The 17496-nt window shown below is 36.0% G+C and overlaps 1 protein-coding gene across 2 annotated transcripts in view; it reads left to right on the top strand.

Annotated features, from left to right (window-relative positions):
- Positions 1–17496, top strand: part of LOC110455447 — a 65744-nt gene that overhangs the window by 29005 nt on the left and 19243 nt on the right. Inside the window, exons 1-2 of one of the 2 annotated variants that reach the window (XM_021505588.1) lie at positions 3540–3951; positions 8821–8974. In XM_021505588.1, the coding sequence (XP_021361263.1) occupies positions 3933–3951; positions 8821–8974 (173 nt within the window). In that variant the 5' untranslated portion in view covers positions 3540–3932. Of the gene's footprint in view, positions 1–3539; positions 3952–8820; positions 8975–17496 lie in introns of those variants that run through there. The other variant, XM_021505589.1, reaches the window with a different exon arrangement.

The raw sequence follows: 17496 nt of genomic DNA, 5'->3' as shown, positions 1-17496 counted from the left end.
AGTCATTTAGATTTTGTCTATATCTATCATCAGTAAGGTGAAATTCAGTGCTGGGATATTTTATTTTTCAATTCAAGGTCCTTTGTTTGTCAGGCATGCTTTGTAACATTGTTGTGTAAGACAGAGGGGATATCCTTCTAGACAACCTTGAGTAAATCCTCTTGAAGTGGAAATGAAGCGACTGCGTGGGGTTTCTTACAAACCGTTTGTATTGGTTTTCACTTGTCAGAAATCATCCATTCTCTGCATGGGATGTAAAACGCAGATAGAAATCTCACTAGCAATTTCAGCACGGTAATACGGTGATTTCACTTTGATGACAGTAGCAAACGTGAACTATAAATCGAAATTACTTTTTTTGCTACAGTTTTAATGTAGATTCTGGCTATTCATAATGATCTACGGTTGTTTTGAATATTTGAATGATTTTAATTTGCATATTGTGTAAAAAGGTAACCTGTTAACGAACAAGAGTTATCGTTTGGACGTATAAGGAAATTGTTAATTTGAGACGCGCGAATCGTTGATGTTATGTAATGCCTCCATACCTTGCAGGTGCCCGTGGAGGTAGGTCGTTATCAAACTTTGATGTGGAAAGCACATGCATATTAATATTGATCAAACATCAGGTCGAAAACAGAAAGTCATTTTCCGACTCGGCCATTCTTTTACCTTGGTATTGATTCAGCTTAAAATCTGAATAATAACTTTGTCGTACCTTTGTTGTTCACATTAGATTAATTAAAGCTCCGACTGACAGGTGAATGTAGTGCTGGTTGTTGTTATGTACGTGGTCTGGGTGTTCCCGAGATCGGGTCAGGGAGCACCATGTTCCCTATTGTTACAAACATATTAGCGCGCGCACGAACCGTAATTTAATTTCACCTACCTCTATATCATATGCAGAAAATGTTATTAATTAGTCGACATATAATTTATATCATCCAGGCCCTTTCATTTTTCACCGTCGCTTTATAAAGTAAATAGCTATCAAATTCCTGTCGAAAGAAATTCCACCCGAATCCATGCAACCAGATGAAACATGATTTTGCACGGGCATGTTTAATAATAAAATAAATCAGCTGTATTTTCTTGTGTACACATTAAATCAAATTTTTTATTCACCAGTATCAGATTTTGTATTGGCCTTTACAAGCTGAAATTACAGATTCTGTAGGAAATGTCAACATACTTTGAAAGTGGCCTGTAACAGCATGTCGCTTGGTTGACGTTTGTGGTGTTCGACTGCAGGAATCTTTATACTTATATTTATCCGGGTTGTACTGTTAAGAAATTTGTCACTCCTTATTCGTTTATTTAGTTAAATATTTAGTCATTCTCAACAACTATTGAATTAGTGAAATATGTCAATGATTATTTTTAATCGAATGACAATACAACTCGTGTATTGGTGCCTGCTTTGTTAGGTCGTGTAAAATAATACATTGTAGATATCTGATTTCTGATTTAAACTTCATCCAGGACACTCTCCATGCTGTGTTTGAACAACTGTTATGTGAACACATAATATTTCTATAGTTATTAATCATGTTCTTTCTTCTGAATTAAGCGACCTCTGTACTAGCCTAGCATACTAGTATTTCGACACCCTAGGACTGCCTACTCCTGAAGTAAGCGACCTCTGTACTAACCTAGCCTACTAGTATTTCGACACCCTAGGACTGCCTACTCCTGATGTAAGCGACCTCTGTACTAACCTAGCCTACTAGTATTTCGACACCAAGGGCTTCCTACTCCTGAAGCAATCGACCTCTGTAATGGCCTATCCTACTAGTATTTCGACACATTTGGACTAACTTCTTCTGAGATGAGCGACTTTCGTACTAGCATAGCCTACTAGTATTTCGACACCCTGGGACTGCCTTCTTCTTAAGTAAGCGACATCTGTAGTGGTCTATACTACTAGTATTTCGACATCCTGGGACTGCCTACTTCTTAAGTAAGCGACATCTGTAGTGGTCCATCCTTCTTGTAGTTCGACAATTGTTAGGACTACAATTTTTTACAACAGGTCAACATAACTGAATTGTTTTATCTGCCACGTTTTGTTACATATGTATATCATGACATTCACTTGTTGGAAATATGTTAATACCCTTACATAAACCCTAAAAATATGTCCAAATAGGGCTTGATAAAACCGTGTCTTATCTCAGGTTGCAGCTGACATGAAAATGTAGGAACTCATACTCCAAGTGTGAAACAATTTAATCTACAAAGTGACAGCTTAGAAATGGACTCCTGAAGTCCATGAACGTTTTCTTCAATGTACCAATGACTTAATGAAGGCTCATTGGTTTACTTAACAAAGTACCTTATACAGTCATGCTGATAACTGTTGGCTCGCTGCAGTGACAGTTACACTGACTTAGTCAAAGTTCTAGAAGTAGAGAACAGGGCCCGTATTCATGAAACCGTTCTCATGCTCATATTCATAATCTGTGCTCAAGCATAATTTCTGCTTCCGGTGATAAAGTAATAAAAAACACTTTTTGTGTATGATTTGGAAGAATTTTGGATAGACTTAGAGCAAAATATCGGTTTCAATGTTAACACTTTGATCGTGAAATCGAATTTAAGAGAATTACAAGAAAGTTGGCTTGAGCACATAATCCATGCTTAAGCGTGAGAATATTTTCATATGCATATGGGCCCTGGTTTAGTTACAAAGGTATGAAAGTACAGACACATTTTAAAGCATGTTTATTGGTAAAATGTCCTACGTATAAATGATGTATTAAGATACGTTTCAGTGATATACATCGACTTGATATGAGAAGCACAAAAAGGCGAAGAAAAGGCGTCAAACAGTATGGTATGTCTATTGATACAGATTGGTAATAAGCTGACGTAAGTAGGAACATTTAAAAGTTTGATTTCCTCTCACAAGCATGGCTTGAACAAAGAACACATTTTGGGCTGTTTTGAGAACGGTTTACAGCTCCCCTTTATGTCACCAAATAGAGGGCACAAGAGCAAATCCCCAATTTTGCAGGGGATTCCCACATTAGTTACCTCTTACGATACATCGTGTGGCTAACAGCAGTGGGTCCTACAAGAGTAGGTTTGTCTGATCTATGATAACATTGGCCACTAGTTAAGTTATCTGACCTATTGTACATTGTCTATCTAGTAAAACTTCAAACACATGTTTTAAACCTCACTGAATTGCAAAAATGTAGGCATATTAAGTCTAACAAATTAGGCCAATGATTTGTTATTTCTGTATTTTTGCTGCCACAATTGGCGGACTAATTAACGTTTCCCTACCAGTGTTTCGCTATTCATTAACTACTGTTAAACTTTGATTTAAAATCGATGACCATTTCCGTACCTGGCCGAGACGTCGGTCACTCCCATTAGGGTCATAAGAAACCAACTCTTTACGGGATATAATGGCTTGTGGGGTTTTAAATACAGAAATGTGTACTAGGTGTATACTCCATAGACTGTAGTGTTAATCACATTCCTTGAGTGTAAATACGAAGGTGATGATTAACAAAGGTGTATTTCCTCTTGTTGTGACCGAGCTGTCGTGGCGAGTTGTAAACCAACGGATACCTAGAATAGTTGATATTGATTCGATTTCTATATTTGATGAGATATTTTAACTTTAGAACGGTTTTAAACATTGATATAAATAGTATTGATATCGGTCACTTGGAGAGCAATACTTGTTTTGAAGTGAACAATCGGTGAATGAAACTATTGGAGAGAGCAGTATTTAAACAGGGACACAGTAGATGTATTGGAGAGAGTGTTAGTTGTGCAGGGACACGGTAGTGACCTCTTCAGGGCCACAATAGGGACATGTGAGTGCGCTTCACCTCTGCATTCACATAGTGTAATACACACAGTGACCGGAAGGAAAGATAATTCTTTGACTTCTAAAGCAGACACAAGTTAATGGAATGGATACACAAAGAAATGGTATGTAATAAATGTTTTATGAGGTTTGTAAATAAACTCCATAGAGTAAATTTTCCAATGATTTGTATGTGATAATATATAAAATTAAAGCTATGCTATTTATATAAGTAAACCGATTTGGTGGAATAGAAAATTGAGCATACACACGTTTGATGTTGGCTACGACAGCATTCTTAGGTACTGCTGCTGAATGTCATTGTAGTGATGTCAACAAATGACAGAGTAAACAGTGTCCCTTGCCCTGATGGACTACTTTGGCACTTCTTATCCTCCTTCAAGGGTATCACTATTTGTTCTCCTGGTGATTATTTCCTATCTTCATATTGGAGCCGTTAATAATTCCGTCAATGCTCCAACCGCCAAATACCTATATCTTTATAATGTTTTTGAAATGGAATTTTCTCCTGGTTTTGTCTAGTAGCATCACAACATTCACAGTTTGGGAGTTGGGGATACTCTTAACGAAAGGACATGTCAAGGTATCTTCATAAAATGTATTTTACAAATGCAATGTGGCCTTACGGAAATATCGATTGAAAGATTACCTTGTTCATATGTCATAAAACTTATGCAATCAAACCATTCTAGCCATACAATGCATACGCAGGTCAAAGAATACAGATTACAATAATATAATTAAGAATTTAACATATATGTGTTTGATGTACGGAACTGTTTTGTGTACCTCATACAAGTTTAAAAGATGCGTTTCAATCATCTTTTTTAACATTAAAAACAATAAAGAAAATTCATTTATGAAAATAAAAAGATAATAATATTGCCCTTTTTTTCAAGAATTATCGAATGTTGTTGTATTGTAGTAACTACGACTATGATATATATATATGTATTTCATAATTTCATGAAAATACATGAAAAGAACAGTCTGCTTTGGGATTAAAAATTATGACCAGGTTCATGTAACGACTCCTGTTTTAAAATGTATCATAATGAATCATTTCTTAAATAGATAGTTCTCGTACGTACATGTATATATAATCAACCAAACAATATTTGCAATTGGTCCTGTGTCGCCATACCAAACGTCGTTTAGGATAAGCAACATTATCATGCATTTCTACGTAAAATCTAGGATCCCGAACCCTATCTTACTGAATCAATATGTTGCATAGCCCATAGATTCTTATATAAAAAAAACCAAAAAAAAACATTTCGATGAACAAAGTGAGTTAGTTGCACATGTAAACATTTAGAGTACAGTAAGTACATAATAGTGCGAATTTTCATTTCATTAATTTGATGGCAAGGAATTCGACCGAGATCTTCCGTAATCTTCACATCGGAAACGCTGTATTCACACAGTAATGAATTTAATATTTGTTTTCATTCTATTTCTATTCTCTTTTTACATGATTAATTTCGTGGGTCGTGTGTGGCCCTGGTCGTTTATCGTTGTTGTTCGTGACATGGAAAGTGAACACATAACGGCTGATTACTTCAATAACAGTAACGAGAAATAAATTGAGAACTCTATTAATTTAAGTCTTTTCTGGATACACAATATAACCCGAAGGAGGCTGACCATCAGGGTCGCCTACCGGGGAATTATTATTATGATTGTGAGGAAAGCCATAACTCATTTTGAGAAGGGGCGGAGAAATGGGAGGGCTAGATAGCTTTGAAGTGTCCATTGTACAAAAACTTTTGTAGTTGTTTTGAAAGATTTTATCGCGTAAAGATTATTAATTTTTGTGATGCCATTGTGTTTTAAAATTATTCAGACAAGTTCTCATAACCGATTCAGCCATTGATCCCTACAATGAACGGTATAGGTCTGTATTCACCTGTACCATCATTGAAGTAAGCAAGTAAGTGAGAACTGACTTTGCTATCAAGCTGGTCCTCACTCATACATGACGGAGATAACAACAAAACGATTTAAAAGCTGGATACGTTACACACGCATAGCATTGTGTATTCCCTACAGCTTACTGTAAATAAGGCGACTAAGGCCTACCTACAGAAGATCATCAGTGTCCTAATTAATTTCCATTTTAAGTGTTGACTCCAAAACGGTTATGTTTAGGTTCGTTTCTATATTAGTTTACTAGTTGAATATTATGATTTTCCTTTGAACCTGTGCAAATTCCTCTGATATAAAATATTTTGGCTCGTAAGAGGGTAGGTCGTGTGGATCCTTTCAGAATCAGTTCATTTTCTATTTCTCGTTGAAGAGACATCAACAACAAATGTGCCATATCATATGAAGCTTCATTGTTACGTTATGACGTTTTAAAGATGGACGCTAAGATGACTCAATTCAATGTTCACCATCCCAATTATGAACTCATAAATGATTTTTACACCATAAACAGTTTTTATGTTAATTTGATATCATCTCTTCAATAGCTTATCCACCATGGCAGCTTTTAGTTCGTGTTTTGGAAGATACTTTCCCGTCATCCTTTGTGGATTTTGAAATCGTCCATTGACCTGCTGGACCCATTGCAAAATTGACAAAACTTTTTGCTACATGTTCTTGTAGCATTGTCTTTGTTGTACTGACGGGCTATTTACAATGTCCAGACAATACTCGGTATGTTATACATCAGAGCGCTCCCTACGTAATCAGTGTCGCATACGAGGTTATTTTTTCTGTGTACATGCCATGCTCTGGCTTGCTTTAATCCTTCTATTGGTTCGTGCGGAAGTTATCCTAGTTCATAGATATTGATTAGATGCCTTCAGTAATTTACTCTTTATTGAAACAGTAGTTCTATCAACAAACCTCGGAATAGACAATCTTGTAAACTGAAGTTCTTTGCGTTTTAAGTTGTCTAATTTACATAGACATGGAACCCTTAAGGTTCTTCACTCAGAAACATTGTTTGACATGTATATTGAAGCACGTGCAGCTTATCGATAATCCCCGGATGTAAATGCCCTTGTATCAATGTTTGTTGTCCCAAAATCGTCACCAGCAAGACAATATACTACAGGATAAACAAAGTTCGACAAAGAGAGATGATAGAAAGTCGTTATTAGACTGGGATGAGGGTTGTATAAACAAACGGTGTGTACCGACACGGCCACTGGAGGAGCCCATATTTCTCCCGAGGACCGACCATACCTTTATGTGGTATACTCTGTCTTTATTGGCAATGTTTATGATACGGCCGGATCTCTACTCTGTGATATAAGGACGTTTGTCATTATACATACGATCGATCAGTTATGCATACAGAAAGTTAGACTCAATTTCTTATTTTCATTAATCCATAGGATTTTAGCTGACTGGTACATAACCAGATCAGCTTTCAAAGACGAACACTGTTATGTTGTATGATAACATAAAGTATTTTGCTCGCCATCTCCCACCGGAACTGAAATGGTCGAAACACAAAAACATGGTATGTGTCAATTATGTAATTGTGGAACAAAGTTCGACTCTTTGATAGGACATATTCCATTTTTAATTCAAGGTCAAGTATAAACATGTCTTCATTCATGTATATCTATCCGAGACGTTGCCCGTTTGTCCGTTAATTTAATTTTTGGTCATTTGTTGTGTCTAAGCGGCACAAATTACCAAATACATACACATGCGTGAGTGTTTTAAAAGCAATCACGGAGAGACCTCTAGCGGACTGGGTTGATGAGGCTAAGACACGTGAAGTACTTACTTAATGGGGACGGCCTCAGGTTACACAGGTAACACACGCAAGTAAATCAAGGTAATACCGGAAGTTCTTACGTGGGTCGGACATGTATCCGATCGATAGACGATCGCGAAGCTGTAAATTTGTCCTCATCAACAATAAGAGATATCTCCACCGTGGACAGGAGTAGTGTTGGGCGGGGAAGTCGATGTGAACTGACTTCTTTGGATACAGTGTGATATTTAAGCCGACTCCTTTGTATGTTTAAGTTCCGTGTCCATTCTTGCCAGGATTCAAATATTTTATTGTAGAATCGGTGTTTGACCATCCATTAATATTTATGTTGTCCTTCAATTCCTAAAAAGAAACGGTACTATTGGCTGCGAACTTTGTAATAACGGTTTTGATAACATTATAACTCGCCAGATACCAGAGTCCACTAATATGACAACATCCCTAGATTATTTTGCAATGCGCATATATAACCAAATTGACTCCCTTATATATATCCCATGCATTTCCTTCTGTGCTGGTGATTCAGAGATCCTATATTCCTCTGCTCAAGAGATGGTAATGTTTCCCTCTTATAAATATCCTTCAGGATTCATATAACTCATGATTCACAAATCCCATCAATGTTTTATCGATGTTTAACATGAACGTTGCTCCAGTTATTTTACACAATCACTTTTCCAGAGATTCTCCATGTTTCAAAGGACCTCTGCTTTAGCGCACCAACATACTTTGATAGACTGTGGTCATTGCGCTATCGGGGTTTCAATTATCCGAATGATGCACATATCAGAATAGCGTGTAGAATAACCTGTTTGTAGTTTATTTTTACCTGTGAAGTTTATGTGTAAATCAGGTGTAAAGCCGTTTAGGTATCGCATGAACCGAAGGTGGATCTGTAACATGTTGTTACGATTAAAGGTACATAGGTAAGTGTTATACCTGTCACTAATGACGCATACTGTTATACAGGTAAGTTTTAAAAAGGTAAGGATTAGGGAAGATGCTTCATTAGTTGTAGGACAGCGATACAGGCTGTTTTTATTGTGAACGTATTGAGTTCAGTTCAGTGTGTGAGAGGAATAACCCAAGCGGACATTGGATACTCGATACGTGGTCACACGTAATGGTCACTCGTTAAAACTTCCCATGGGATTTCAGACATATTTTGAACACGACGTTTGTGTTATAGTAACTAATTTGAGGTAAAGCTAATTAAGGAATACCTGTGTTCCAGGTGAGGGCGACCTGACAAACGATTTCGACCCCCCGGTGATGAGGAAGAAGGAGCTGACAGATTACGGTGGAGGGACCCCGGACTCTCAGATCACACTCGTTTCTGTAAGGGTCCTGTCTGCTGACATCACCATTAAAAACGGCATGAGGACCAGGTAAGTGTACTCACTAGATATATAAATACAAACATGGTCAATTAATTGTACCGGCTTATTCAATTAATTTGTAATATTGACTAAGTGTAGAACACTATGTTGACGTAGTGAATTTCAAACGGTCCTACATAGAAAGTTAACACGTACGTGCCTAATCGGCGTTTACTTTGCTTTTCTATCGTTTCCCCTTATGATTGTACGATGATAGTTAACGTAAGCACACGCCCCATTATCTAAACTAACCAGATACAGGCTTCGGATATAACTTTGATAGTTATGACGACTCCATAGATCCCCAAATAGACGAGTGTCTATATTTGTATTTGTTCTATAATGAATCAATCATTTGTGTTAGATGTTATCGGGAATGGTTGATTTAAGTAAGTATACGACAAAAGTAAAAAATCTTGTACCTTGTTATTCTATTGCATTGTCTCTGACATATTTTGTTGAATGATAAAATCTGACTGAATTATATATATATATATAAGTGTTTGTTCCGTTATAGACATTGTGGATGTGATGGTCATTGTGATGCCTCCTTCACTGGTAGCAACACCGTGTTTATTTTTGTGATAGTGTTGCTGTGTGTGGCGACAGGTGTTATCGGTATATCTGTGTAGTAATTCACCGGAGCACAATACTACAGTGTTATAAACACTGGTTTCCAGCACCGGAAATATTGTTTGTTCACTGTCGCTTTCATCAAGCTTTTTCACAAAAGAAACGATTTTAACGATAAACGGATATGTTATAGGACTACAGCAGTTCAAGAGATTTTCGTTACAAGGTGAACTGTAAATACTAATCCATTACCGTAAGTAATGACACTTTCCGTTATTCGGTCTATATCGGCTAGTTTTTATTGAATTTTAAAAAAACCCACCATGATATAATTTTTAAAATCTATGTCGAACAAATAAGCGTAAATAATGTAGCCGATAGCCCTTTAATAGGAAACATAGTTATTTATTCCTTATAGGAGGATACAAGTTTTTAACGTCATACTTCCTAAAAAATGAAAAAAGAAAACGTTTTTATGAATAGGTATTCTGAAAAAAACTAAATATTTGTTTTGTGAAATGAGATATTTTTTAATCGCATTTCATTATAAAGATGAGAAAACCAATTTACGATATCGTGTTCTTTACATCTTACCGATGATTATTTGGATAGAAGTACTGTTCGTCACTGCGGTTTATTTCCTCACGGACCATCCCACAAGAGTTGATTAAGTTTATGTACCAGATTGGAGATAGGGTCTATACTGGCAATAGGACACTACAAATCAATATGGTTTAATGAGGTATGGTAATTGGTCTTGCGCTGTGTAGTACGTCCAATAGGACGATAGCGGAATTTTGCGTCAAGCTGTTTGTATCTTGTCATATTGTAATCTTAATTCGAGTAACTAGTATATATTTATTACACCAATGATTGTACAAAATAGCATATATAAATCGCTGTTGGCGTGATTTTTTGAACTATAAAAAATACATATGGGGCAGGAGTTTCCACTGGACTTGTAAATTAGCCACTCTGATGATTCTTTAGTCAGTTATGAAACAGTGTTATAACTAACGAAGCTTTGCCAAAATGTTGTTTCGTTTAACGTTGCATTAATACCCCTCTTACACAGGGTGGCGACCTTTGGGGCTTCCTTGTGTGATCATAAAACTGGCCAGTTCGCCCTTGGAGGCTCACAAGAGGTCGTTCAAATGTGATACATAGGACACTGGTTGCCCAGATGTGGCTCAAATGAGGCAACAGGGAGGCTCACGCATTGCTGTGATTGCAGAATGGACGACCAATGATCGCCTCGTAATAGATGCGTTCTGTTGCAATTTTACTGTCATTCTGGGTGATGATTCTGTCTCCCTTGCGCCTTCTTTGTCGCCGATGATGGCAAATAGAAGGCACAGAGGAGGCTCAAGGGTTGCTCAAACATTGCTCGGGGGTTGCCTATATTGCTTTTATTCGTGTTTGTTGCCGTAGATTTCAAAGGGGAAACACAAGAGAGGCAGGCAATCGTCTCAGTGGACGCACAAGGGAGGCACAAGGATAGCTGGAGCAGTTTTCTGGGTTTAGGCGACCATTGAGCGTCCTGTCCAGTTTTGGTCGCTCATAGGTGGTACAAAGGTCTCAGACCTGTGTAAAGGGACTTAAGAGAGGCCATGTAAATATTCCGGTCTTAGGGCTGTCGATGTGATATAGTCATAACAACCCGTCAACACATTTACGTCATTCATAGCAATAGAGTAGAAATTCAGTAAAAGGAATTTGTTCAGGAGAATAAATGAAGCGTAAAATTGTACAGAACTGATAAAAAGAGGAGAGTTAAAGATATCAACGATTTCCTTTTGTGGGAGGAAACCGGTGTATCCGGAGAAAACTCGTGTGATCTGTTAGGTGACCCATTGCTTTTTCACGTCCGATCGGTGAATCAAACCTCGACCGTCTTGGTGAAAGGCGAGTTCATTATCCATTGTGACACCCGTCTTCCTTGTCTATGTTTTTGACAAGTTTTTTATGGATCATACCAGTTTGATGAAGAGTGCTGCCCCAATATGAAACATTTCAAAATTGAGATAAATATCAAGTAAAGGAAAAGTCATCACAGGGTTAGGTTGTTCCATACAAATGGGTCAAAGTAACCTACCACGTGCTGTAGTATTAATACACATGTTGCATGTTCATAATCCCAGTCTGAATCAGGATGTTAGTAAATAGATCCACAAACTATCCCATCCTGTATAAGCGACATGCAATGAGGAAAAAGCAATATGTGTCAGTTATAAACCAGGTGTATAACCCTACAGTAACATTTAGATCAACCGGAAATTGTCTTTGATTGTCAACATTGTCATGCAATGATGACTTTTTTTGGATTACAGTCTCGTGATATCGTAATCCAAAAGTAATGAAGTTAGCTACATCTCGAGGAAATCAATAATACCTAATACGGCGCTCTGTCGGTAGATGTGACCTGCATTGCTTTGATCAGGGTTTTTTGTACGTGATGACGTTGTCATGAGTGGACCTCATCATAACAGAACAGGTCCAACACTTGATCAAATACTAATCTTGTAGTCAGTAGAATTCGGAGAAAAAATATATTAAAAAAAGATCTCATAATGATTTAAATTAAGGATTGAATCCTGTCTTGTTGAGGTCTATACCCCATAAACCTCAACAAAACAGGATTCTATCCTTATATTTTTGAATGATATTTTAAAAATCGGTCTTGTGCAAGTCTCACACCACAGAACCTTTTGTAGCCATCACTCACTGTTAGACGTCGTCCTGGTTAGATGAATAACTTGTTTGCATTGATTACAACGTAAAAACAAATTCAGATTTAAATTAGTTTTCTTTAATTCCGTTAAAAATTTCTAACGACAAAAAACAAAATTTATATAAAGAACTATTTCCTGTGCTCTTTGGAGTAACAGAGTAATCAGGTTGATAATTTGCTGATGTATTCATGAAAAGTTCGTTGAAAAATAACTTTAAAATGTTAAGTATGTATATTGAGTCGAAGATCAGTATATATGTAAATAACTAACGGTGTAAAACAAGGGCTTCTATCTTGCTATATTGATAGACTTCCGGTTCTGATGACAAAACAGCCGGATACCGGTATTGGTATGGTTAGCTTTGGAGATAATAAGTATCAATTGGGTGTCGCAATACACCAATACAAACACAACCTTTGAACTCACTTTGCACACATTGACACGTTACATCCGGTTCTAAATTACAAGTAATGTTTGGTACGTTATTGTTAAATATTATAATCGATGGTTATAACAATATTAACGTTCAAGAATTTCTGTCATCTTAATATCACATTTTTTCGGCGTCATTGATGTTTCAAGTCGTATATGTATTTTTTCAGTTATATTTGTTGCCATAGTTATATAGATACTTTATTTATGCCAGATGAAAAAAGATATAAATAAACAAAAGGAAACACATCATGAAAGCTTGCCCAAATATCTTCTCACGTCATTAGGTCTTCTACTATTCTGATAAAAGGCTGTCGGTCAGCACGTTCTGTGATAATGCTTTTGTACTCTCATGTCAAATAGTCTGGACACGGGGTTGTTTACACCACAGTTGATCATCAGAATAACGTGTTTACGTCTACAGTAATAGGTTATATAGACAACCCGTAAAGCTATTTTATCACAAGATATTTTTGAGAATTTAAAACAACGTGGTATTTTTGTCACTATTGGGTATTTGGCGTAACAGCTCTTAAAAAAGGTATAATGTGAACTTACACTAATATAACAGTGAAGTGTGTTTGTCGGGACGTATGGGGAATTCGACCACAGTATGTTATTATTTTAATAATGTATTACAGTTACATCTAAAAGAAGTATGAATACTTGTTATTGTTCATAAAACAAATTCCTCACAAGTTTTTGTAAAGCAAAATCGTGAAACGACCAATCGTGAAAGAGAATGACAATTTGATTCTAATTATTAGTGTATCTCAAATAGGTAGGCATTAAATTATGTAAGTTAATTTCTAACAAGCAACCATTAAATGATGTATAATTAATCGCATTCAGATAGTATATCTCTAACTGTTAATCACTGAATGATTTTAGTTTATTACTTACGGATAGTGTATTTCTAACAGGTTGTTTATACCTTACATGTATTAAATACATGATGGAATGTTTCCTTGATCAAGACTCATTAAATTATATATAATGTACATATCTTTCACATGTAGTATATTTCTAACAGGTAGTCATACGTCATCATCAGAATAGCTGTCGGTCTGATTTTATGTTGCAGTTATAGATTGCAGGTTTTCTTTATTTAAATGGACAGTTCGACAGAGAAAATTCATCTGTCGGGGATACTACATCCCTGTATAAGTTATGCTTACCTGCGTGGTTTTTTTTAAAGTAAGGAATGGTCCAATGGCAATATCCAATTACATTAATCTAACTGATGTGAAAATGTCTTTCCAGAGATGCGACAGTAAATGATATCATCACATAACAACGTTTATAATAAAATAGAAACTTTGTTGTTATTTGCTGAATATTGCCCATATAACTACTTTTCAAATTCTAGATACAGGTATTCATTGTTAGTAAAGTACATAAGGATAAATACTGAATCACAAAGAAACAAGCAAACAATGGACACCGGTCCCTGTAGGTGTGATTGACCTTGAGGTTGGTATCGAGACATTGCGCTCCTTCAGTAATCCGATTCCAGAAACCTTTTATCGGATGCACTAGCTTTGGTACACGGTACATTCACTGTTAGGTACAACTATTTAAAGTTTCATATTAACAGATCTATTATGTAGTTAGGACAAGGAGGGTGAGGCACATACGTATGGTATAGAATGAACATTATAGCGTTGCTACGATGCCATTCGCTAAGCTTGGAAAATTTTATAAAACGTCAATACGGTCAGATTAATGACAGTGTCCGCTTCGATAATCTCACTATTGAAATCATCAGCAGTAATTCCTTATTAAAAACGGTTTAAAAATTAAAACGATAGTTCTGTTTATTTGAAAATAAAATAATTGATCCACAGTGCTAATATTTACATTCATACCCAAGGGACATGTTTCTGTTTTGATGCTTGTATTTAGTTTACACTAATAGGTTCCTGGATCGATTCTTTGGTCTGATTTTACACTTGTATTTCCGTGTGCCTTTTGCGTTCGATAATGTTTGGGGTTATACGGTATATACCGAAACCATGTATGCACGGAAGCGCACACAAATTTTCCGTATATTCTGTAATACCACCACAATAATTCTCATTATCCCTTATAATTTAATTTAAAAAGCCAGACAACACTTTTTAATGTATCGCCAATAAAACCTCAACCAATTACGAGGTAGAATTACAAACACTGCGTCAAATATTGCAGCATATGACGTCATCACTTTTTGTGTTGTCTGTTTTATTGGTCAGACGATAAACTATGAAAAAAGTCTATCGACTTTATGCTATACTTGTTTCATTTTTATCTGTGATAGGTAAATGACAATATGCACCAACGCAATGAAATATTGAAGGGCGACATATTTGACACACAGAGTCGGTAAGGGCCTAGATTTGATCAGCATGTCATCATTTGAGTTTAGGTTTGCTGTATTATATTGTCCCCATGGGTCTTTATTGTTGATGTAGGAGCTTGTAAATCTCCATAACCATAAAAGAAGTAGTCACCTGTTAAGTAGCGGTCACCCACCCACACGACTTATACGTACCCGACCTCACAGACATCAGGGTATCGAAACCGCGATCGTTAACTTACTTTAACTGATATTTACCTACACTGTCAGTAATAGTTTTGTGCATTTTGTATCAGATCATGTCTTATATATAAACATTCTGAACTGAAACATTGTATTCCCAATTAGAACACCATATACAAAATGTAACTGTAAAATACTGTGACGCACTGGACACTTATTTAAAAAGTATATATTACCATTAGCTATATCGATTTCGTAAGGCCTTCCCCTTTTGATTTATGCCGAACCTTACGAAGACTCAAAGATGATGCTAGGGGCCAAAAAGGTGGAAATCTGTTTTAATCTCATTTACTGTTGAAAGAGAATGAAACAGTTTATAACCTTAATTACCTACCAGATATTGAACTAACTGAAAGCAAAGTCTTCAATTAATAACGATTACTTATATACCAATAAAGGCACCGTTAATTTAGGCAACCGATGCATTACATATTACTACAAAAATGATACCAAGAGGTTATTGTAGGTGCGAACCCCTTCCACTTACGTTTTACCTGTGTATATACTCCATATACAGTAACTTTTACATGGATATTAAGTTGTAAAGCCAGGCCGTCCTCAGTTAATGCTGTACAATATTTACACACATCTTGACACATCTTTTAAGGGTCAAACTTACGTGTTAAACACACGTCTAATATCGTTGTTCAGTAGACATAGCACTTAAAGTAACGCCCTTAAAACATTCTGAAAATATATCAATGACCACTTTTTTAACATTTACAACACGTTAATGTATCAGAATAGTGTTGTTTGATGTCTGGGAAAGTAAACAGTTGTAGCCAGTTTTTATACTTGAGTACAATCCTCTCTCCTACGTTACCTTAGCAGATGCAATAATAAAAGTAGTCTTGTACGATCTGTATGTCGGATAAAATCCTGTAGGTAGGCGGAAATCCGATGAGTGATTTTTAAGTACACTTACATTGGTTTAAACTTGGGTAACCTGTCCAGGTAAAGCGACTTCATACGAGTCCTTAGAATGCCATATCATAGGTAATGGCTGAACAAGAGGCATACCATATAGTGTAGAGAAAGAACGAAAAAGTCAGGAACTTAATGTTCTCATTTGGAGGAAAACTCTGATGAGAGCAAACATATTCCCAAAACAATGTTCATTTATATTTTGTATTACTGTTTAGAAAGTGAATTTAAATATAGGGAAGCATTTGGTGTTATATCTGAACTAAAGCAAGACTACTGTGAAAACTTCAACTGCACGCATTCCTTTATTCTGCAACTTTGGTTTCCAATACATGCCAATTTGAAAAGAAAAGAACATGCGACCAATTTATTTTGCTTATGTTGTATTGTAATAATAAAGCCTATTTAATTTAATTATGAGGCCCTAAACAACCTGATACTCTATATAACTTTGTAGGTCATACCGAATTGACAAAAAAGAAAACGCTATTGAAGAAGCATGCCACATATTGACTTCTTGTCTAACCAGATTTATCTTGAACTAGTTAAATTTCATCATGGTCTGATTTTCAACATAAATACGCGTTAACTATGTTGTGGTTCATAGCTGACAGATATGTTGTCCTGGATTTCATGGGACAAAGTACGACGAGCATGTAATTCAGAAACCACTCACCCGTTTGTTTTTGGTGTTCGCTTCATTCCTGATATTGCCTTTATATGCCGCATTTGACTTTCATTTTGTCTTTGTGTGTTGATCCTAGAATACATATGAGATACTTTGTCCTTGTCTGTTGTATTGTTTGTCGTATGATTATATGAGATATTTTGCTTTTGTCAAGCTTAATTTAGTGTATATTTAATTAATATATAATATAGTTCAACAATGGATTAAACTTAAATGAATGAACTGGACAATTGAAATTGGCTTTGGTTGGTGAAATTTTCCTTATGCTACTCCTTAACATACTACAACTAAACTATAAATCATATCATCATCATCATCACCATCATCCTTATCATCATCGTCATCATCATCTTTCATATATAATTATTAAATCATCATCATTGCCATCATCCAATATCATCATTGTCACACAATCATCATCATCCCCATCATACAATCATCATTCCATATGTATCTTCATCAACATATCATCATCATTACATCATCATCATCATCATCATCATCATACAATCATCATCTTCAATCATCATCTTCAATTATCATTCGATATGTATCTTCATCAACATATAAGTATTTTCATCATCCTCATCATCATCTACAA

The sequence above is a fragment of the Mizuhopecten yessoensis genome, unplaced genomic scaffold (genome assembly GCF_002113885.1).
Source record: "Mizuhopecten yessoensis strain PY_sf001 unplaced genomic scaffold, ASM211388v2 scaffold8221, whole genome shotgun sequence".
Classification (NCBI taxonomy): Eukaryota; Metazoa; Mollusca; class Bivalvia; order Pectinida; family Pectinidae; genus Mizuhopecten; species Mizuhopecten yessoensis.
This window is presented reverse-complemented; position numbering and strand designations above follow the sequence as displayed.